At 45.0% G+C, this 23,292-nt stretch overlaps 3 protein-coding genes across 11 annotated transcripts in view; 1 reads left to right on the plus strand and 2 right to left on the minus strand.

The window, feature by feature from the left end:
* Positions 1 to 4,282, minus strand: part of NAA25 (N(alpha)-acetyltransferase 25, NatB auxiliary subunit) — a 40,162-nt gene extending 35,880 nt beyond the window's left edge. The window contains exons 1-2 of the mRNA XM_019538809.1: positions 4,272 to 4,282; positions 1,415 to 1,420 (exon numbers count right to left, since the gene is read on the minus strand). The gene's annotated coding sequence lies outside the window, so the exon portion shown is untranslated. The remainder of the gene's footprint in view (positions 1 to 1,414; positions 1,421 to 4,271) is intronic.
* On the plus strand, positions 4,219 to 15,845 carry TRAFD1 (TRAF-type zinc finger domain containing 1). Of its 3 annotated transcripts, none has more exons than XM_019538811.1 (12): positions 4,220 to 4,286; positions 4,961 to 5,024; positions 6,255 to 6,390; positions 6,474 to 6,527; positions 7,663 to 8,077; positions 9,496 to 9,759; positions 10,614 to 10,687; positions 11,315 to 11,551; positions 12,724 to 12,847; positions 13,430 to 13,742; positions 14,437 to 14,512; positions 14,833 to 15,845. In XM_019538811.1, exons 2-12 carry the CDS (start codon positions 4,975 to 4,977, stop codon positions 14,875 to 14,877), a joined length of 1,788 nt encoding a protein of 595 aa, XP_019394356.1. In that variant the 5' UTR covers positions 4,220 to 4,286; positions 4,961 to 4,974; the 3' UTR covers positions 14,878 to 15,845. The 3 variants fall into 3 exon arrangements, with proteins under 3 accessions (XP_019394358.1, XP_019394356.1, XP_019394357.1); XM_019538812.1 differs by having other exon boundaries at positions 14,440 to 14,512; XM_019538813.1 differs by lacking the exon at positions 9,496 to 9,759 and having other exon boundaries at positions 4,219 to 4,286.
* Positions 15,846 to 17,365: 1,520 nt separating this feature from the next.
* The window catches only part of HECTD4 (HECT domain E3 ubiquitin protein ligase 4), an 80,785-nt gene continuing 74,858 nt past the window's right edge, over positions 17,366 to 23,292 (minus strand). For all 7 annotated transcript variants that reach the window (XM_019538807.1, XM_019538806.1, XM_019538803.1 and 4 more), the window contains exons 72-75: positions 22,603 to 22,769; positions 22,139 to 22,334; positions 21,347 to 21,569; positions 17,366 to 20,720 (exon numbers count right to left, since the gene is read on the minus strand). In XM_019538807.1, coding sequence (XP_019394352.1) covers positions 20,584 to 20,720; positions 21,347 to 21,569; positions 22,139 to 22,334; positions 22,603 to 22,769 — 723 coding nt within the window. In that variant the 3' untranslated portion in view covers positions 17,366 to 20,583. The remainder of the gene's footprint in view (positions 20,721 to 21,346; positions 21,570 to 22,138; positions 22,335 to 22,602; positions 22,770 to 23,292) is intronic.

Below are 23,292 nucleotides of genomic sequence, written 5' to 3' on the forward strand. Positions count from 1 at the left end.
GGAGTGGGCGGGCGTGCCGGGCTTATGGGGGCGGGTGTGCCGCGCGCGCGTGTGCCTGCACGCGCCCGTGTAAAGAACTATACACACACGTGTCCGCACCGGGTAGAGAGGGATACACTCGCACACACCGTGCAGAGAGATACAGTACACACATGCTGAGTGTGCATCGGTATAGACGCACACGTTTGCACGGTGTAGCGGTATATACACCCGTGCCATGTACACATCACGTAGAGAGATACACAAGCACATGCATATGCACCATGTAGAGGTATGCACACACCATATCGACACACACATACACACCACATAGAGAGAGCTGCACATGCACTGTGTGCCTCTACATAAATATACAGATACACACACAGACCCATATATGCACTGTGTAGAGATACATATACACACACACACAGTATATACACATCGTGTAGCGAGAGAAAGAGATACACACTGTAGAGATATATATACACACCATGTAGGGGTATATACGCACACACCATTCAGAGACATACGCACACACACACATAGAGATATATACACCCCCCCATATATGTGTGTGGGGTGTGTATATATATGCAAACACACACAATACAACATGATATACTGTATCATGAATAAATACACAAACACCATGCTAGGGCAGAAGGACCCTCTTCTTTGGATGGTCTTGATGTTCTACCAGTTTGTCCTGAAATGCTGCTGTCTATTTAGTGCTCCTGGTAATTAAATTAGGCTCTTACTTTGCAGCCCTGCAGACTTCCATTTAAGTTATATTTGTTTCTGCTACAACGTTAAACAATATAACATAGCCCTAGGCCCCTAGTAAATGCTTCCAGTTTATTTTTAAATGGAGAAAAAATAGATGTTGTTTTATATAGAATCATAGAAATGACTGCAGGTCTAGTCCAGCCCCCTGCTCCAAGCAGGACCATCCCTAACCACATCATCCCAGCCAAGCCTTTGTCTGCGTGGGTCTTAAAAACCTCTAAGGATGGCAAGTCCAATCGGCAAGAGTCCCCTCTCTCGGGTAACCTGTCCCAGTGCTTTACTACCCTCTTCATGAGACATCTTTTCCTAATATCCAACCTACATTTCCCTTGCTGTAGCTTGAGATCATTGCTCCTAGTTCTGTCATCTGTCATCACTGAGAACAGCCCAGCTCCATCTTTGTAACCTCTTTGAAAGGAAAATGTTCAATATGCACTGTATTAGCTTCCAGAGGTCATCTCATACAGGGTCTCTTGTTTCTAGCCATATAGAGTAAGAAGTTTAAAGCATAAAGAAGTTTGTAGCAGATAGCAGGCAAGAAGTTCATGGCATATAGCTGAGTAAGAAATGTATAGCACATTTTCAAGAAAAATTTCCATGGATCAACAACTTGCCTAAAATTATACATTTTCTTTAGTTGAAATCTGTAGATATAATCTAATATTCTGTGGCAAAGTATGTGCCTGACCAGCATCAGCAAAATGGAAGAGAACAGACATTTATAGGCTTCTTGGCTACACCCAATGTTACAAACTCTGTAACTTGGATGCCAAGTGTGGTATTTAGCATTGAGTGTAACACTTGGCCAAAAATATCAATCACTGTTAGATCTCCTCCCTCACGACCAGCCCTCTTTGCATGTCACATTGATACATGTATGTGTATTTTTATTCCGTCTGATGAATAGGGCCTTAACCACGGTTAACAACATCAGCAAATTCATCTTCTCTTGTTCACAGATTAATGGTCTTGCCAATGTCTGAGAAAGAAGAACAGATTAGATGGAATATATGTGCATCCCAATCTGGCAATAATTGTGGATCCAGAAATTAGAATAATATTTGTTCAAAGTACGTGTCTGTGTCTGACTAATGCTTGCCGAGTGGAATTACTGGATAGCTGAAATAAGAGTACTATCAAAATTAACATGCAAGCAGATTTAATACAGGATCTGAATTCAATAAAAGGAAGATTTGCAAAACTTAAGTCATTTACCAAGAGCACACCTGTTCTGTGACGTTCTCACTCTACAGTTGACTTCGCTCTTTATTTTCTGTGTTGTACCTGATTGTGCTGCAGGATCGCAATGCTCATCTGGTCAAGGGACCTGTTATCTGTTTGGCAACGAACACCCGCTGTACAGTACATTTACAGTACCAAATAAATGTTCTCTCCTCCCATCTGTTTCTTACAGAAACTCAGCTCCATTATTTGGACAGCACAGGCCATATTTCTCTCTCTAGAGCCATCAACCTGGCATTTCTAAGGCAGAGTAAATAGATTTAAGAATTACAAAGAAAAAATATAACTTTGTATGATTTCAGATTACAAGAATAAAGATGAATATGAAGGAAGTAAAAAAAAAAATCAAGCATTGCAAGTCTTACTACAAAGGATTTAGAAGGGTTAGGGTGAACATTGCAAAAGGAGCAGCCTCTGAACCAAATTTAGGGGTGACATCACTTGAATGGCACCTGCTTACATCAGCAGTTGGAGTTTGCCCTCTGTTTTCAATGCTCAGCCACATGCCGCACCCACACACTAAGATCATCTCATCTTGCTGTCACCAGATGCAGCACATTGCAGTCGTCATTATTCACACAATTGTAAGATTCTGTAGTCCTCCAACAGGCCTTGGCATGTCACAAATGGCAAGTCCTGGGTTGGCTGGTGAGGCAGTTTCAAACTTGTCCCAAGACTGTATTCTTCATCATGCTGAGAGTTGTAAGCTCCCTTTTTGTGTCCTGTTAATATTATACCCCACAGGCATCTGTCTTTCCCTCTAACACTCTGGAAATAACCATTGGCCAACTGGAAATAACCATTGGCTAAAATTAGAAATGCAACTACACAGAAAGCCCCAAGTTACCATGAGTGTTGAGTATTGTTACTGTTTTTTAATGCCTGCAAAAAAATATGAGTCTGGCTCTAAAACCTCTGACGAATATCATCAGAGAGGCAAAGCCTACCCTTCAAGGATTGTTCCAGACAGCCACCAAAAACTCTGCCAGCTTACCCTTTTAAAATAATGGGAGGGCTGTTTGGTTCAGGGACTGGTAACTGGATGTAGAGTACTTCCTCATTAGGTCACCAAAACAAATTTAGTCCCAACTGACTGACACTTACTGGGGGAGCTTTGCGTATAGTCTGCGGGTTAGTAGTCTCAGTCCAGTTTTCAGTAAGCAGACGCCCTCATTTCAAGCAACACTTCAGCTGGCAGCCGTACTGCAGTAACAAAGCCTGAACTACCTTCTAACTTCATCCGGCAAAGCTTGCAAGGCAAACTTACCCGTTCCGTCCTTGTTCTGTGCAAAAGCGGATGCAATTCTCTAGGGCTGGCAGCCTGACACCTCTCATTAGTCCTTCTTCATCGTATCTCCCATCCAGCCTGTCTATGTGGTCTGCTCCCAAGTACTGATACCTTTTTATTTGAGTGATAAGTTGTAGCGCAGGTTACTCTATTCCCCTGACACAAGTCTTCTAAGAAATGAACTAATCCTGAAGTTTAGTTCTTCTCTCATAGCACCAGCCCTAATATTGTATATATTCATCTCCACTTCCCCAAGAACCCATGCCTGCAAACAATCCGTGACTATTCAGCAAATGGGAGAGCAGGTCCTGGGACATTTCCCTTTGGAAAGCTTGCACTTTTCTGCCATACACATCCTCCTCAATTAGATTCTTACCCATAAAGCAGAAGGTAGAGATCTAAGTTGACATGGTACGATACCCGTGACTTTTACTGAAACGAGTGCCTGGTATTGCTACTAGCCGGGGCCTGCATTTCAAGCACTCCTCTCTGTGCGTCTAGGGAACCAACCGATCAGCACATCTGTAACATATTTAGATTTCTTTTCATAACATATTTCAAGGAAAGGAGCGCGACTGTCACCTGAGATCTGATTCACTGAGACGCATCTCGTTTCTTAGCAGACCAGAAAATAGGAGTTAGAAAGAGATTCGTCCTTTTTCTGACCCACCAGGGTAAAAACACATGAAAGGCCTTAAGCAGCCAAGAGCAGTGCAGCAGCCCAGCTCTCATCGAGGGCCTCCCCTCCGCCACGTGCCCCTGCCCAGCCCGGCCCCGCCCCGCCCCGCCCGCTGGGGCAGAGCCTCCTCCAGTGACGTCACCCCCGGCCAATCCGGGCGCGGCGGAGGCGAGGCCGAGGCGGCCCGCGACGGGCGGGTGCCGCGGCCAATCGGCGCGCGAGCGGGGATCCCCGGGGCCAATGGGAAGGCGAGGGGCGGGCAGGAAGCGCGGAGCCGGCCGGGGCGCGGTGTGCGGGCCGGAGGAGCCGGTGAGTAGGCGCGCGGCCTGTGGGGGGTGGGCTGCCCGTGGCCGGGGAGCTGTCGTCATGCCAATGACGAATGTAGATACCATAAATGTAGCATCAGACCGGCCCCATGCGCGCGATTTCCTCACGGGCCGCGCCATAAATGTAGACCGGTTGCGTGCGCGGGGTGAGACCGGCCTCATGGGCCGAGGCGCGGTCGCGGGATTCCCTGGGGAATCCCCCCCGGAGGCCAGCCCCGAGCGCGGATTGCGCCATAAACGGAGACGACCGCCCAGGTCCCGAGAGAGCCCCGGTGCTCGAAAGTGTGGGCTTGGAAAGGTGCGACGCCTCCAGTGGGTTTGTCTGGACGTGTCCTTTCTCGCTTTTTTTGCCTACAGAAAACACCAGCGGGTTTGCTTGTTTGTTTTCCCTCACACCCCTTGCAAAGCCCTCAGGAAGCCCCAGCTGCGCGGACTGCATGAGCAGTGTTCGCACGCCTTGTGGTGTGGCTGCTGTCCCGAAGGGTCAGGGGAGTCCTGGCCAGGTGGGGGGGGCAGGGCACCGGTCAGCACGACGCTCGCGGTTCCTGCGACGATAATGGTGCGGCTCCAGGGGAACCGTGAGCGGCAGATGAGTGATCGAGTTTGTCTTGGAAGCAGGAATGAAACTGAAAACGCTCTAACTTTCCACTCCCTTAGAAATCAGAGACGCCATGGATGTGAGTGTCGGGACAGAGCAGGAAACCCAGCTGTGCAGCAACTGGTGAGAAACGAAAGTTAAGCACTGGCTGCCACCAGCCAAGTGCGGGGTGTTGCAATCCCTCCACGCAGGCTCGAGGGACTTGCCTTGTTGGCACTGGGCGCTGGTTGCTTACCAGCTTTTTCCTAACTCTTGTGAAGGGAAACGAAACTTCCCTGTAAAATACTTGACTAAATGGGATGTCTTGTTCTTAGAAACACGTTTCTGCAACACACCGATAAAATGCTGTAGATCATGAAGTAGGAATGTAACTGGTTGGGTGTGATAACTTGCAGTCATAAATGGAGACCAATTAATGCTATGGGCTGATTTTGACAGATGAGATAACAGGAGAGCAGCATTTTCAAAGGTCTGCTCCAGCTGCTTTGGCAGGACATTTGGAGTGGCAGGGGGGATGAGGTCAGTTGTAATGTATCAGTGAAGGGTTAATTATTTAACGATGATGAGTGCTTGCCCTTGGCTTAGGTCCAGAGGATATGCAGAGTGGGTGCTGCTGGTAGTCTCCCCTTCTCTGGTCCACCCTGAAAACAGGAAACAACCAGAATTTCAAAGTCTTACCCTTGTAGAGAGTAATCTTTAGAGCAGTAGGTATTTAAAACAGAATTGCAAGAAGCTGAAGCACACGTCGTATGTACACAGCATCACTTGGCTAGCTTCTCTGGTTGTTGGGTTCTTGGGAGCAGATGGAGGATGAGTATGAAGGGCTGCAGCTGTTTTTGGAGGCCTATGTTTTTCATGTTGTGGCAGGCAAAAGCCTTTTATTAGCAATGAATAAGTTGCCCTTTTTGGGCTTATGAACTTGTTTCCCGTTAAGGGAAAAAGCTTGAATGTCTGGAGATGATGGTATTTCCTTGGGCAGAATCAGGGCTGAGTTTCAGGTGCTTTGCTTCTGGTTCTTTGTCAAACAAGTGGAGATGTATACATTTTAGTCGTAAGTCTGTGCATAGCTGAGGATGGAATACTTAGTTTTTCAGACTGAGTAAGTCGAAGATTTCTCCCTTCCAAACAGTCTGGCTATACGGCAACTTGCATTGAGAAGTAGAGCTTATTGGCATATTTAGGGCCAAACTTGTGTGTCACTGCCTAGCACCATAATTAAGTGTTACAGATATGCCCTAAAAGACTTATCACTTTTGCAGTGGCTTTCTGGTTCCAGACCTTTCTGATTCCTTAATTGTTCTGTTTGAATTTAATGATAAGTTCTGACGAGTAACATTTATGCATCTCTTACAGCAAAAAGGATGTTCCAGTGGCTAACTTCACCATCCATGAGATCCACTGCAGCAGAAACATTGAAGTGTGTGGCTTCTGCAAGGAGTCGGTCCCCAAATCTGAAATGAAAAACCATGTTGAATCTAAACACGTGAAGGTGATAAAATAGAAACAAACAATTATCCTGTATAGCATTTCCTCTTCATGCAGTGATTTAACAACTGCCTGTGCTTATCCTAGGTTACCTGTAAATGTAATATGAAGATTGAAAAAAGTGACCTAGAAGATCATGAGGTTGGTGCTTTTGTTTTTTTTGTTTTTATTTGTTTGCACTTGGCAATAAACTAGTGTGTTTCTAGTACCAGTGCTAGAGCCTTAATGTTGACCAGATCAGAATGGCTGAGCTTCCTGATCTTGCATCTGCTCTTTCCACTTAACATGTTTTCTGAAGTCATGCTATTCAGACACAGTGGGTGCATCTACATCTACACACACAATTAATGCAAAGGGATAAACTCTGGAGCTGCTTGAGCCAGGGTACACTGCTCCCAGGCACAGCATCTACACATGCACCCTGGACAGCAGCAATATGAGCCAGGGTGGAGCAGACCCAGGCTGACAGCAGGCTCAGGGGGTCAGCCCTGGGCATGAGCTGCCTAGCCACACAGCTCCACACTTTTGGCAGTCTTGTACCCAGTCAGCAGGAAGCCATTTATACCTGTAGTCACTGTCCACACGTGTGTTTCATTGCAATTCATTACTCTGCTGTAAGATAGTACTGTCCCCGACATGTCCCCCTTATACCAGCAAATGTGTAGATACTGAGGCTTTACTGTGGAGCCAATATGTTTAGTCTGCATTAAAGTTGAAATCTATGAAACATAAAAATGGATGGGACCTCCTGGGTTATAGGGTACCATTTACAAGTGACTGAGTTCTATAGTAATTTGCTTTAGAGAGTTCTTTGTGATGGCTAATAAGACTTGTAATGAGGCATGGGGGATATCAGGGTAGCAAAGCAAAACACATTCCTTTTAGTTTGGCAGGTTTGAACACCTGATCCATTCAGAACTCTTTCAAGTTTTTGTAGACGTTTATGTTGAAATATGGTGTTGAATAAATGCATGCTTCTTTTCCCTTAAGGTATTTGTACGTGAAAGATAAGGTACTCTGCACTGCGTGTGCTACCATAAAAGGCATGCCATGTATGCATACCGAGGAGTGTGATTCCTGTATACATATATGAAGTCTTGCATAACTATTCTTTGCCAATAGCTGTTTGCTTGAAGGTGGACTAAATCCCTTAGATTTGTTGTATAATAAATCACTTGGTAATAGCACAGTGAGCGGGCCACCTGCTTTACTTCTTGCAAGACTCTTATAACTATCAGAGTGCACATATCAAGGGTTTTTCACATTTATCTTTTAGGCATCATCATGCCCTCTGCGTCCTGCAGTTTGCCAGTACTGTGACATAGAGCTCACATTCAACAAGCTTCAGGACCATGAGGAGTACTGTGGAACTAGGACCGAAACATGCAGTGGGTGTGGTCGCAACATCATGGTAAAAGATCTGAAGTTGCACGCTGAAGTTTGTGGGAAGGAGGCTAAACAAAAGCACGTTAACAAAGCGAGAGTGCTGTTCAGCTATGAGGATGAGGAAGCAGAGCCGTGCAGCTTTCAAAGCATCCGAAACATTCTGAGCCCAGACAACTACATCAGGACTCTGTGTGGGATTCCCAGACGGCTGCAAAGTCCATTTTACGGCAGCTTTGGAAGAGATCAGCTATTTAAGGATATAAACATGAGAAACACGTCAGCAATGTGGAGAGATCAGAATCGAGGTAAACTTTGGATAAGGCAACAAAAAGTTTGAATTCAGAATGGCCTCTCATTCAATACTCCTAACTCAATGGTGTGAAAACTCCATGCCTCTGTACTGGATACAAATATCAGATGGGGAGAAAACTTCTAATGTAATGTAGCCAGTGTTCGTTAAGGAATGCTATTTTTACAGCTGCGGTTCTATGCCACAGTAAAACCTGTTAAGCAGATGATCACTGAAATATCCAAACAGATGTTCTGACAAACTATCCATTTTATTTAAAAATGGAATCGGGTGTCCATGTTTTTCGCACTTGGTCCTTTTTTAGATAACAGTCCGTCTTCCCTGCTTGGCTTACATAAAAGGATTAGGGAAAATGATTCTGGTATTTCACATACCTGCTGCTAAGCAATGGCAACGTGTTTGGACATAGCTGAGATATAAAGGCCTCTACTCTTTCCACTTTAGCCCAAATTTCCTTCCTTGGTGTGTCTAAGGTCAAGTCTCTTACGATACGGTCTATCTCCAAGCAGTCTTTTGAACATATGCCCCACTTCATGTTCTAGGATACTGAAAGGACTTGCACTGCTGGACACCTGAATAATGGCCCTTGTAGAAAACTGGCCTTGGGTGTTTTTATAATTTACTTATTTTTAATCCAAAAATGGTGTTTTCTGAAGGTAGGCTACTAGTAAGCCTAATACTGAACTGTTTGGAAGGGGTGGTTGTTGAATTACAAAATTTTCTCCCTATGGAAGTTACAAATTTTAAAAAAATCTGGGTGACATGGTCAGTTCAGAAATAATGGCAGTCTTTGTCCCAATGTGCCAGCTTGTGGGTGTTTTGCTTTTCTTAAGTTTCAGTCTTGTAGCATGCTGTCTTGCTTGGAACACTGTTGACTTTAGTGGCATGTCCCATGTGAGTGAATATTGCATGCGCTGGGAATCTGAATGCTTCTTCCTGAGACACTAGCTTATTCATGCATTATCTTCAGTAGCCTTTCTTTGTGGGATTGGTGGGAAGGTGGTTGACAAAAAACATGAGACTGAGAAGATCCATACAGTACATAATTAGATGGGGCCATGCTGATCTCTTTTAACCTTCTGCATAACACAAATCAGAACTTTTCCCCAGTAATTCCCACAAAAGGCTAACGTTTAGGTGATGTAGACACCTGAGTTTGATTTTTTTTTTTTTTTTTTTTTTTTTTTTTTAAGAATTTCAAGTGGTGGAAAATCCACTAATTGAGAGAGTCATCTTCAGCCTTTCCTATCCTTTCTTCTGCAACCTTTCCTTGAAACCAGAGTGCTTGTTTTATGTGGGGCTCAATTCTGCCTGTGAGAACTTTGTTTCTCTGTCAGTTAAATTGATAGTGGATTAAAACACTAACTGCTATGAATTCAGCATTCTAATACTTCTGATATTTCTCTATTTAAGTGGCTGAGCGGGAGCAGCTACAGAGGAATCAGAATACTGAGTCTTCGCTTCCTGAAGAGCAGAATTCCAATTTTGACTATATGCTAGCTCTTAGCTTGCAAAGTGAGAATAATCCCCACGACACTACTTCCACTGAAATCCACAGTGACTTCTGGAAGAACTACTCCAAAGGGGCCAAGCCACCTGAGCATCTTAACAGAATAAACAAGTCTGATACTTTCCTGCATGAACCTTTGGTGTCTAACATTACAAATCACCTAAAAAGCAAGTATAACCCCCCCCCCCCCCCCCAAGCTGTTGGGGAGCAGGGAGGCTCTTTGGACTAGATAGCATTCAGACTCCATCAACTGCTTTGATGTTACTTCTTCATCAGAGAGACTTTCTGTGAAACTGGCCTATTCTTGAGGCTTTTCCTTCCTTCTTTCTAACATGTCTTGAGCTCTCCAAAATGTCTGATTATACTGGGTGCTAACAGAGCAATACCTCAGTTCTCAGATCTAAGAAACTGATGGGAAAAGGGGGGATAAGAATTAAGAGTGAGACTTAACATGGATATCTGTCTGTCCAGGAGTCCCTTTTCATACAAAAACATTTTGGTAAGAGGATAGCTTACTAGAATCAGAAGGCAAAAGTGATGAGAGTTCAAAATAGTGCTCCAGCAGATCTAACTTGCTGTAATTCTTCCTTGGCTTAAAAAAACCCAAACAAACTTATTTCTGCTACAATTGAGTGGTTGAGAGAGTAATCGTGGAATATAGTCGGAGAGAGAATATGGGAGAGTAAAAAAGTCTTTTGGCATTTCTAGAAGAAATGTTCTCCTTGTTCCCTGAACTACTTAGTTAATGTACTAATGGGCATTTTACTAGACCAAAGACCATGAGTTCTTTAGCCAAAATTTCTTTCCAAATTGTGGAATGCATGACCTTTTTTTTCTTCTTTCCCTGCTTGTAAAACTCCAGGGCAATATGAAGTGGGAATAACTATTCCCATGAGGCTTGCTGTAATTCCTCCTCTGGGGCACAGAACAGGATAAGTGTATAAATTAAAAATGACGGGTTAGTCTGCTTATGTTAGCTTTTTTTATGGTGGAGTGATCACCCTTTTTACTCGCATTGCAGATGATGACGTGATCATGTTGCCCTGTGAGTTTTGTGAAGAGCTGTACCCTGAGGAAGATCTGATTCTCCATCAGGTTGGGTAACTACTGTATTGTACTCAGTGCCTGCACTGGAGGGGATGGTAGTAGCATTTGTGCCTAAGTGAAACTCCTGGGGTTTTTTTTCCCCCTTTTTTGTTTTTTTTTTTTTTTTTTTTTTACATGGGGCTTTTGTGAAGTACTGGAATGCGTTTTCCTGTAACACTGAAGGCATACCACGTATGGAAATTTAGGACTAGAACTCGGTTAAGTCTAATAGGAATGTCTCAAATGCTAATTTAAAATTTTAATCAGTAAATTTCCATGCACTCTGCAGACATATACTGAAGCCTTGTTTACATATGACACTCATTTGCTTTTATTTTTATCCATGTCAGAATTAAACCACATCAATTGTAGAAAAAAATTATTTGCTAACAAGCTAAACTGAATTTTACAGTGGAGTAATAGATGGTTGCCTAATACAAGCTGTTCCTTTTGAATAGCTGAAGGGAAATAGTGTCTTTATGGTGGTCACTAAATGCTGTATTATTCCATGTTGGAAACAGAGAGTGAATGTGTGTTAAATATTGGGTGAGCTTTATGTTCTGCTTTAGCATGGTTTATAAAGCCTTTGTATAGCAAATATGTATTGCTAACTCTTCAGTGTTGCCCACCTTACAGACAGGCTGCAATCCTGCAAGTGCCTTGGCTTCATTCAGTAAAAGAAGCTTCTCTCCAACTCGACAAGAGTATGGTGGCTTGGTTAAAGATGACTTGGAACTGGACAGAACCAGCTTTGGTAGTTTGGGTTCCTCATATCCAGGGCAGCATGAAGGTGTGCAGACAGAAGGGAGCACCATTATTCCATGTGAATTCTGTGGCATTGAGTTAGAAGAGGAGGTTCTCTTCCACCACCAGGTACAAAACTGTTCACGGATGGAATTTGAGTCGTGTCAGATCCAACTACTGGTAAATATTTTGATTGTGATAGTTCCCAGGGGTCCTCTTCTGAATCCATCCCATCTCAAAACTAGTTGCGATTGGCACCCTAAGATAATAAAGGATTCTGGAGCTCTGATTAAAGAAAGAACAAGCATAAGAATTTTTTTACAGCGTGAAGAGAGCACGTTCCTTGCATCCAAGCAGCTTCTGCAGCCACACTTCCGCTCTTCCCCTGTAAAGCTGTCTGCAGGGTGACCATCTTTTGATATACCTAAAAGAAGCCCCAGAGCCAGGATCTGAAAAATGTCAGAAGGCACTTGAGCCTACACCTCGGTGTACTTCGAAGAGCACTTGAAGATTATTTAGAAATTTGGTCCTCTTAGATATCTCTTCCAGGCTTGAGCTTCTGTACAGTGGGGGTAGCTGACAGTCGCTTCTAATGGGTCAAACAGCTGACAGTTGTCTTAATTGGGAAATGTAAGTTTTTCTGCCACCAGCGTGAGTTGTGGGTGGAAGATTAAGATTGGTTTTGCATAGCTGAAAACCCTTCCTGGCTAGTTTTCTCTCATGAAAAACTACTTGGTAAATGAAGGATTCTTAAATTGGTATGTAAACTGTTCTGCTCCAAAGAGTCTGCTTACCTTAGTTGGAAAGGCAGGCTGTATTGTATAAATGAGGGAGCGGGGAGGAAAGCTGAGCCAGGTTGCCCTAACTCTGGAAATCACTTTCCCTAGAAATGAATCCACTGCCATAAACAGTGTCCCTCTAGCAACACTTTAGATGAGACATTTGTGTTACTTAATGCTTTAGCCACAGAGCAAGGTGGTGGTCCATGCTGCAGAGGACTTTAGTTTTAAGATGGTCAGAAATGAGTATGGAGCAAAAATTGGGGTAGCCAGGTGTGAAAGCACTTGATGCATACAGGCACTGGGCAAGTAGGAAAGGCTCAGACCTAATGGGAAACCTGAGAGGTGTGAAATGAAGACAGACACAAGGTGCAACTGGGATGACTGGGAAGGGTGAGGGAATGAGACCAAGCCTGTATTCTAGGTGTAGCTGGAGCCCACACAGACCACAAGCGGCGAGACGGAAGAGTTGTCTCCAGTGGTGAAGTGTTAAATTACATTTAAATCTGCCTGTTGCTTCAGGACCAATGTGATCTGTATCCAGTCACTGCCAACCCCACACAAGGCCTGTCGCGGCACCCACTGCCTCCTAGAGAGAATCTGGAGAGGGAATCACCGGAGCTGGCTAGACGCATGCGGCATCAAGGTATTGGCAAAGTACAGACCTTTGCTTTGCAGAAATTAGTCGCTCTGCTCCTACTTGTCTCCAAAATACAAATTTAATGCACCTTTTTTATGTTGGGTTTCCCATGGTGAACAGTGCCCATAACTCAATTTCAAAGGACTCCAGCCTCCATTATAGTGTGTATAAAATGTGTGTTAATCCCCAGCTTGTTCCAAATTGGCAAAGCTCTCTGTACACCTATAAAAAGAAATAAATTAAAAAATACTCTGGTACTGACTTAATCTTATCCCTGTTTCTCACCCTTACCTGGTTTTTCAAACTGGCAGGAGTAAGGAAATTATTGGCTTACGGGCTTCTCCATTTTTAGGGACCAAGCTCAGTATTGTCATGGTTCAGTTCCTGGTCTAGGAGACTCTCTCATCTCCTGTATCTTAAAATCTTGGCCATCACCTTAAAACCCAGCCTTGCTGTGGGAGGCAAAGCTTTGCACCATAAGTACTTGCCAAGGTATCTTTACCTCTCGTTCTGGTGCATGCCCTTTGTCTTGATTGCCTATTTTATTGCTGTGCCGAATGAATTTTGGTTACATCCTTTCTCCTCCAGGAGACGTTTCACCTCGTTATTTAGAAGACATCGGGCAGCCGAAGCTTACCAATGCTGTGCGAGGGGAGAGATCACTGAACAACCTGGCAGTTGCCCGGGACTTGCAGCTGACTTCTTCCAACACCGTGAAGATGAATAATGCTCTGTCTCCAAGAGTGAAGCCCAGCAACTTGGGAGGCGGTGAAGGAAGAATGAGGGGCAAAGGTGCAGATGAATCCACAGCTGCCCATGTTTCGGTTGTGCGACCCAGTCGGAACTTCCACCCGGAAAGCTACGTGTCCAGTTTTTCAAGGGTGCCTCCAACTCTACCAAGGTAACTCGTCCGCATGGTGAAGTGGTGACAAGAACTCTTAGCTTGGCTTGGTTAATGGTGGGCAGATAACTGGTAGCATTGTGTGATCTGGCATTCGTGTTTAAGAATGAGGGACAGTCTGAGGCCTGTTTCTAGCAATGCAGGTATCCGCGTGTGAGTGGGCAGAAGGGCGGTTGGAGAGGGCTTAGTTCACACTGAGCATCTCCCCTCCTGTGTCTTTAGCCGATAGCTCCTCAATTTGATTTAGTTGCAGATAAATGAGTACAATGGGATGGACCCCAGGCTTGCTAAGGCACTCTTCAGCGGGGAAAGGGGATTTGTCTAGTCATGCAGTTAGCACCTGTGTCTTGAATGTTTCCTTCTCTCAAGGGAGTGAGTAACCATGGTGGAGTCTCCAACAAACTCTTTTCTCCCTCAGCCAGCTGTAGCTTTCACACATCCTTTGCTGGTTGGTTCAGCTTCCAGTCTACATAACCAACTTTTTTTGTTAGCTGAGTAGCTGAAGAGGGATTCATAGTCTAGATTTCACGTTCCAAAACTCAGCAATCTAGATACGGGAAGATGATGTGGTGTTGGGGATTTAGGAAGGAATCCTTCTCTCTTCAGAGGAACTGTGCCAGTGCCTCCTTAAACCAGCTCATACAACAGTGCTGAAATTGCAGATTTGCTTTATCTAACCAAGTCTTCTCTCCAGCAGTGTGAGGAATGAAGGCGGAAGGAGTCAGAGGATTCCCAATGTTCCTGGCCACTTCAGGAGCAGGAGCACAAAGGTAACCATCCAAGCCACTGTCCCACTATCTGACTATATACTTGCGTTTTAAACATGGCAAGCACAGGTATGCAGCATTTAGCGTGCAGAAAGTGGCTGTTGACTTGTCCCCAGCACTCTTCTGTACTCCTGGGGGCAAAATGGGATGTTGGAGTATGTCTGAGGGCATGAGGCAGCTGGTGTGAACATACTGCTGCTCTGGTGTTGACAGGAGCTAGGGTAGCTCTGACACCCTGTGGACGAGGGTGGGAGAGAACAAGTGCTTTGCCGTAGTGAATAGACGTGTCATATATGCTCCTTATCACTTCTTCCTGTCCACAGGTAAAACCCCAGACACCAGAGTCCAGCTACCCCGAGGAGGAATAATGGCCTCTTGTTGGGGGCACGCCTAGCACTTGTAGCACTCTCACTATGCACTAACGTACCTATTTATCCCAGTGTGAGGACTCGCTGCATTGCTGCATCAGTGGAAAACTTTGTATCCAATTTGAATCTTTATAGGCAGTGATCATTTTATAATTTTTTAAAGTTTGTGGAGTGGAATATATGGCCCCAGACCTGCTGTGTGGAGACAGGGGATCTAAGGTGGCTTGGGGCTTTTATTGCTGCTTTCTGTGGTCTAAACTGGCAATGTCTCAAGCCAGCTGAGACTTCCCTGGGAAGGGACTAACCTGTTATTGCAGCTGCTTGTCTGACGTAGCAAGTGGAGCCTTCTTTTTAATATGGTAGCCCTGGATTTAGTAGTTAGTGACAAGTAATGCATCGCTGCCTTCAAGGCAAAGTGATAATGACTAGCATTACAAACCCCAAACCTGTTAAACACCTGAGCTACTCCAGGGGAAGAGAACGCTGTAGTACATTTCAGCAGTTGGATGTTGTCTGACTTGGGGACACTACTTCTCTGTAAAGAGCAGTAGATCTCGGTGATTATTTTCACTAAGGTCTGGGATAGGGGTGAGCTTAGTGTCTTGGCTTTAAACCTATTCCCCCATCTGTTACAGGTGGTAGTTGGGAAATAATTCTGTATTGCATCTGGCTGCAGTTAAGCCTCTTTTTCTCTAAGTTTTCTACCATCATCCTGTTGTTACCATCCTCTGATTCACTTAGGAAAAGCCATACCGGTTGTAATCATGGTGTGTTTGTGCCTGTGTCCCCATATATCTGTCTGATACCACAAGTGCCCAACATTCCTCGAGGCGTTTGCCAGCAGGATTGTGACCCTCCACAGAGGAGATCCAGGCCTAGTTTTCCATTCTCTTGGCTGCTTTTATTTTTGGCTATCTTGGAGCCTTTACTTTTTAAAAATTCCTTGTAATAAAATTTGTATCTGTTAATGACTTGTACTGGTTGCGTGGAATTGTTCCATTCCCCACGTTGAAAAGGGAAACCTCTGCCGCAGGGGGAGGCTGCTCTGTGTCAGGGAATAGCTCACACCCAATACACGCCCTGGACATCCTGGCTTCTCTTGTTCCAATTGTGCGCCATGTTTCTTCTGCCTGGGAAGTGAAAACTTGAAATCAGTGGGTGGCTGGCATCAAAGCCGCTTCCTTCTCCCAGGGCTGGTGAGGTGATTTAAAATCACACCCTCACTCTGCTCACATCCCCCTTTTCTAAAGTTTGCCAGAAATTCTTGAGCTGACATGGTGAGCAGTTCGGGGTGAAAGCCCAGAGCCAGGGAAGAAACTAAAGTGAGAAGAGGCAATACAGGGATAGTAGAAAGCTGGTTCTATTAAGCGTGGGGACAGCTTTGCCTCTCTTCTGCCTGGATCGTGGCCTGTGTGGTCGCCTGTGAACTTCCTTTTTGAGATTCAAGCCCTTTAGGATCAGGAACAACAGAAGCTTTGAACAATGTTGGTCATGACGGGAACAGTCCAGGTTCTCCTCGGTAACAAAGGGAAAAGAAAGCTGAGGGTAAGTGAGGGAAGAGCCACTTGCAAGAAGTTGAGGTCGGGGATGGTGATGGAGGGGTACCAAATGTACGGAACAGTAAAACTGCTGGTCTCCAACAGTAATGGAAACAGGCAGCTGAAAAGTGGATGGGCAGTCACTTGAACTGCTGCTAGCAATACATGAGCTAGCTTCCAGCAATGCTGTCCTGCTCAAGTTAGAAATGAGCTGCTGAATTCCAGATCGACTAGCTGAACCGCAGCAGGGACTTGGCAAGTCCATTTTTCAGCAGAGGAGTGGAGAACAGTGCCAAGGTAAGAGGGCGTGCTATAAGAATACAACTTCGTTCAGTTCTGAGTGGGAAGGTCTGCTTATTACATGATGATCACACCTGTGCTAGCACTAATTTAGCTGGAACGGGTACCAGCAGGACCAGCGAAGGAGGTCTTGTGTTAACAGGCTGAATTTATATTGTAACGACATCTTGGTTAGGAGCCTTGTGCTATCTCCTTAGGCTCTAGGGGGAGGATGCTATTAACAGGAGCAGGGTTGCATTGACAAGGGAAGTGGCACTTAAGCTGCCAACATTTCATTTTGAGATGATCACAAAACATTACTTTTTCAAGTAGCTCAGAGAAAGTTGGGTAGCTTGAGAGAAAAATCATTTTGCTTTTGTTGAGACACAGTCCTTAGCCTAGCAGTCACAGCTGGAAGGGGACTGAAGAAACCAATTGTCTTTTAATGAGTAAGAACATTTACAGCATTCAGGATTGCTTGGCGGTGGCCTACGTTTCCCTTGTCTTTGCTGTGCGGTGGTGGGGAAGCAGGAAAAGTGATGTTTAGTTCCACTTTTAATCTGCGTTTGGACAGGTCTGGGTGTAAAGTGCAGCAGAGGCTGAACATGCAAATTAAGCTGGCAGTGCCACTAAGAGGATCTCAGGTTTAACAAAAAACATTTTAAGGACGCTTCCACCAAATGTAAGCATTTATTAAATACAAGAAAAAAAAAGCAGAATAAAGGTATTAAACAAGTGGCGATCAACTTTGCAATGGTATTTCCTGGGGAAAAACGCTACAGCAAGTTGAGTGGGAAAGCTAGGGCTGTGCTGCTTTTCTGAGGGTCAAGAGGATATCTCATCTGAGAAACTCTTAGTGTGAAAATAGAATAAATTAAGTACAATCGCTCAGCTGACAGCTTTGGGTTGTGTGCACCATTTCTCGTGCAAGAAAAATGGGAGCGATCATTTTACTTGCTGTTTCCCTTTTGTACAAAATATTTACATCTGTTGCAAGTAAATACAAAGAATTACAATGTCTTAACCCATCAGTGCGGGATTCAAAGCATGTAGCCTGCACCTGGCTTCTAGCAGGTTAGCTCTCTGGATGGATGCCGTTTCAACGGCAAGAGAGGGTTGTTCGTTTCCAGCCCCAATTAATAAGGACACAGAATACATCTCGAGGGATGTTAATCTTCTTTTATGCAAGTGTACACTGTATGGCCAAGAGCACTTAACAAGTTAATGCTGTGCAAGGTACCAAGATGGACACGACAGACTAGAACTAATACCCGACTTCTGCATTTTCCATTGTTTAGTGTAATTTTACATTCTGAATGAGTACCCGAATAAATGAACACTCACACACCAAGGCTGGCTTTGAAGGACAAGCTTACTACAGATAACGCTCAGTTCATTCAAAGCGCAGGAAAGTGATGATGGTTAGAAAAAGCTTTAATTCAAGGCCATTGGGCTACAGTCCAAACCACTGCAGCACGTCACTCCAGGAACATTCTTTACACCGACTCTTTCCCAAGGGATCACACCACTCCAAGTACAGCAGAAGTAGACAGCTCTGGATTATTGTCGTCACATGTTTTTTCCTGTAGTGACAAGCTTCACTTACACAAACGGGGTGTAAAGAGCAGAGGAAAAATTTGTTACTTGCAACCATAAATAATCGTAATAAATACGTATCAAACAACTACAGCACACGCTTTCAGGGCCAAGATGGGGTACGTTTTACCCAGATGTGCTCTCTGGAAGGAGAAGAAATGTTAGCAGCAGTTGTCTTACTCACAGCTGGGATCAGATCCTAGGAAAGGATTGGAATAGTGAGTTCTCACACCCCTCCCCGTGAGGTATTTGACAAAGTTTTACGCCCGCTAGGTTAAGGTCTTGAAAAGAGAGCCATGAAACCCAAAACAAAACCAGTGTTCAAAAGAAAACCAAAGCATCTCATCACCAGCAGCTTCCGTGAAGCTCCAAAGACATTCTTCACATTCCTCCTACTCGGCAGGTTTGACTTTTTGGACTGGAATTCAGTTGTTTCAAGCAATTTCTTTTGCTTTGTCTTCCCTTGGTCTCTGTAAACTCTGCATGTGTTTGCCCTTGCTCTGAATGATATTTCAGCTACATATATGCTTCTATCAGAAAGTGGACAAAATTCAAGAGTAAATATTATTCCTACGTGGAACTGTTTCTTGGGGAGGGAGATGTGTTATAAAATGGAAACGCAGTTTTTCTAACAATAGGATCTGGAGTCTTTGTATGCCAACAACTACTTCTACAACAGGGTCTCTCTCGCATACCTGTCCACTCACTCACAGAACAACAGGAAAAGATGCATTCAGGGCTCTCCTTGTTTGCACACACTACCCTCCAGTCACCACACGCTCGTCACTCCGACTATTCACAATAATATACAATAAATACAGCGTTTCAATTCCCATGACCACGGACAAGCCAAACAACGAATGTAGTCTGTCTTCTAACGAGACATGTATATTAACCACCTTAAAGTACAGTCACGCACAGTCACGGATCTCGATGTGGTTAGATGTGCACCGGACGCACCTGAAGGAAATAACTAACGCGAAGCTCAGTACTGGCACTTAACGGACAGTAGTACGGAGCTCAGGACAGCAGTCACGTCAATGTCCTCTCCGGTTCTCCAGCTTGTTCGCTGGAGTCCAGTTCAAAATGGTGGAACCAAGTGTCGCTTTGTTTCTAAATGCACCTGGCACAGGGCAAAGTTTTTTGCATTAGTAAAGGAAGATACGTGTGCTGTTCTTTACCACTGCAGAACATATTTCACAACGTATGATACATACAATGGTTTAACATAAAGGATCGTTACCTCTCTTTGCCTTTATCTTTCCATATAAAATAGAAGCTCTATTCTTCAAACCAGCACCTTTGTGCCTCCCGTTCCCACCCTAGCCCACCCCGTTCTGTGTCACATTTTTAGGATAATTTATTTTAGCTACAACATTTCTGAATACAAAAACAAAATGAGGAGCCGGTAACTCAGTTTCTGATTACAGGAAAAGTCTGCGGAGAAAGTTACATCCTTCCATAATGCCACAGAGAATTAAGGATCACTGAAGGAATTCGTGCGTTAAGTGGTTGAATATAAAGGCAAGAACATCTTGGTTAGGGACCTCATGGTCCTTCCACTGTCCTGCGTTTTGGCCAAACGCAGACTTGGAAGAGGAATGTTTCAAAAGAAGACTACGTCTGTTGTGGAGGGGATGCCAATGACTTTGGGTTCTACCGAAACAGACTTAAGAACTTTTTGCGAAATGTAAACCTTGGCAACAGAAAACCTGTTGCCAAATGGCATAACCCAAGAGAAGGCTAAACGTTGCCTCTTATCCACTTTAGAAAGCAAACCCTCGAAACTTGGAAACGAGAGGTAATGTTCCAACGTTGTGGAAAGGAGGCAGCTGCTTCTCTTCAGTTAATCCTGTTCTTGTACTCAGAAATGTTTCAGGGCAGAAGGATTCGCAGACATTCACATCTGAGCTCTCGTGACCTCAGAGTGCTCAAGTTTGTTGTGTTCACAAGGGCAACACAATTTAAATTACAAAATTAGAAATGTACATGTTTAAAGGTTTGTTTTTTTAAATTAAATTATACAACAAACTGGTCATTACTAAACTATCCTACAAATATTCCACAAACAAGGCAGCAAAATAACCAGTCCACCACAAAATCTACAAATACAAAAAATGTAAGTCTTCCAGTAATTACTGTAATGGGAACAAAAGTTCAGAAAATAAATTAGCCTCCAATTCTTCACATAGTGTCACAGGAGGTATTTGCATGTGAATCGAAGGGTTTCCAACACAGCAGAGCCCCGAAACAATCCTCCAAGGAGTCATTCTTAGTCTTGGTCTTACTCGACTCAGCCGCTAAGCGGATCCTCCCGGTAATGAATGGCATACCGTAACTTTTCCAGCATTATGTCCAGAGAGGAGTACTGAGGGAGTTTTATCATGAACATGCACGTTTCAACGCGGATATATCGAGAGTCCGGAGACCCTGGAAAGGAACCACAGGGACATCCAGTAACACACTACACTTTTACTTTGTATCCACACTTCATTTTCCAAGGATGTCAATTTTTACCGTGTAAGCTTAGCTGATATCAAAGGAATAGGATCCCTGTCAGGTTTTGGTGGGTCTCACACCAACAGGCTCATTGGAATTTATGCCCAGGGGGTCCAATGTTTAATTGACAGTGCGGCAAGTCTAGAAGCACAGCAAACTACAGCAGTTTGCATCTCCCCACGCTCCTTCCCTCTGCCATTCCGGCTCTGCTATACAAAGCCAAACTATGGGTTATTCTGGATCTTTAAAAGCTATTTTATTCCCTTCAAATATCTTAGAGCACAGTGGGGGGCCAAACCGTGGCATGGCAGATCAGGGAGGGGACAGGCAGCACAGCAGCAGATTGGACAGAGGAAGGAGATCAGTGGCACCTAGAGCACAGCTTACAAGCAGCAGTATAGCCTCTTGCCCTAGTTATAACCACATCCCACACCGTTACTGTCCTTTCATTTTTCTGAGTAAGGAAGGATTTTTTTCCCTTTACAAAAGCAATAAGGACTGAAGAGAAAACTCAAGCACAGCTACATCCTTTACATACCAACCACCAACTGGCCTACCTGCAGCTCCATCCGGTGGTGCAATCTTCATGGGGTAGGGCGGGACATGTGCAGTGTCAGGCCCTCCATCTTTGCATGGACACGTGAAGGGGATTCGCTCTTGGTTGCAGGCAAATTTGATGAATTTGCAGAGTTCTTCCTGAGTAAACATCTCTAATGCCCCCCAGAAAAACTCAATATGTTGGTCTGTTTCCATCAGCCCCACCTGGTACATGGTATGTGCCTAGGAGACAGAGAATGGAATTAGATGCAGAGGGGAAGGACACGATGCCCGCTGCCTTCTCCCTCAAATGCTTCCATCACTTTCTTTTAAAGGAAGATGAGATCACGGAGATGATACTCCCTTCACCCTCCTGGTAGCCTGACCCAGTTTCCACGGTCTCATGCACCTGTAAAAAGTCAATCACTCAACCTGGTACATTGTGGACAGTCAGACACCACCCTGAGCTTTGGTTTGGCCACCCTATTTCAGTCCACACCAGACTGCTCTGTGCAGTCTCCATGGACTGCTTTTAATACGCTGGCCAGCCGCAGTTCCAGACTGCTGCTACAGCAAGGCAAACAGGTTTGAAAAGGTGACCTTTTTTAATACAGGTGGCTAGCAGTACTGAACAACCCAGCAGGCTGCAAACAGTTCCTCCAGGTGGTACAGGCTGCTCACCGTGTAAAATGAAAGGCCAAGGCTAAGTACAAGTACAAGCAGTCTCTCCCTGGGCTGGCTTCCCCTGGGGAAAGGTCCCACCAGCACACTGCTTGATGTGGCCTGACCAGGTCCACGTCAGTACTTGGTACCTTTAGGAACTCCAGGTTGATGTACGGTAGCCCGCAGGTCCTCAGTTCCATCTCAAGAGGTGTCAGCGTAGTGAGAAGCTGCAGGGGGATGATGGAGCCAAGCCCAGCACGCACGGCCGTCATGCAGTCTGGATTCTGTAGCTCATGCACCCGCAGGTTCCGGATGGCCGTTGCATACACATCCTTGTTCTCCCACCTGGCAGGAAGAGGAGAGTCTGCCTAAGAGGGAACATCTTGCTCTGTGCACAGCCCTGTGCATGGTTTTCCTAACACATTCACAAGGAGCCATCCCTTCCTAAGTTACCCCAGGTCCATCAACACTTGTTGTCTTCACGCCTCCCCCCCGTCTGCATCCCCAGCACTGCAGCTTTCCCCATGTCACCACTGTTTGGCTTCCTGGTCAAAGCATCATTTTGTGTCCCTTTACCCATGTGCAGCGACCTGCCATGAAAGGTTCTACTCACGCTACAGGAATGTGCCTGCCTCGAGGGCAAAGCTCCACCTCTTCGCCTGTCATGGTCAGATAGGTGAATTTGCAGCATGGCTTGTTAGGGCAATCGGGGCTCTCGGTGGCTAGATGCTGGGATGCGATTTCTGCACACAAGGCCTCCAGTTCTGTCTCATCATTTATCTAGGACAACATGAGAAGAGCATCACCTTAGCTCTTCAGAAGTTGCGCCAAGGGAGTGAGTACAACTGCCCAATCACATCATCTGAGAACAACGCCACAGGCAGTATTGGGTAACCTGTGCTTTTGGCAGGGGCATGCCTGGGCCCCAGGTCAGAGTTAAGAGTCTAATCTAGCTAATGCATCTCTGTCTGTTCAAAGGCCTACAAAGGATGGAGGATGGGATTCACCTCCAAGGAGGATTATTCTGCACTGGACCGGTCCTGCAGGGAGCAAACCAGGAAAGCCAAGGCTGCGACTGAACTCCAAATGGCTTCAAGTATCAGGGACAATAAAAAGTCCTTTTTCAGATATGTGGGGAGCCGGAGGAAAAGCAAGGGCAACATTAGACTCCTGCTGAACCAGATGGGCCAACTGACGCCCAGGAAAAAGCCAACCCATGAAATGGGTACTTTGCATTGGTCTTTCATCAGTCCCATGGGACGCCCATGCCCGCTACAGGACAGGGAGGTCTGGGTGAGGGAGA

The sequence above is a fragment of the Crocodylus porosus genome, unplaced genomic scaffold (genome assembly GCF_001723895.1).
Source record: "Crocodylus porosus isolate Cpor-Errol unplaced genomic scaffold, CroPor_comp1, whole genome shotgun sequence".
In the NCBI taxonomy this organism is placed as follows: Eukaryota; Metazoa; Chordata; order Crocodylia; family Crocodylidae; genus Crocodylus; species Crocodylus porosus.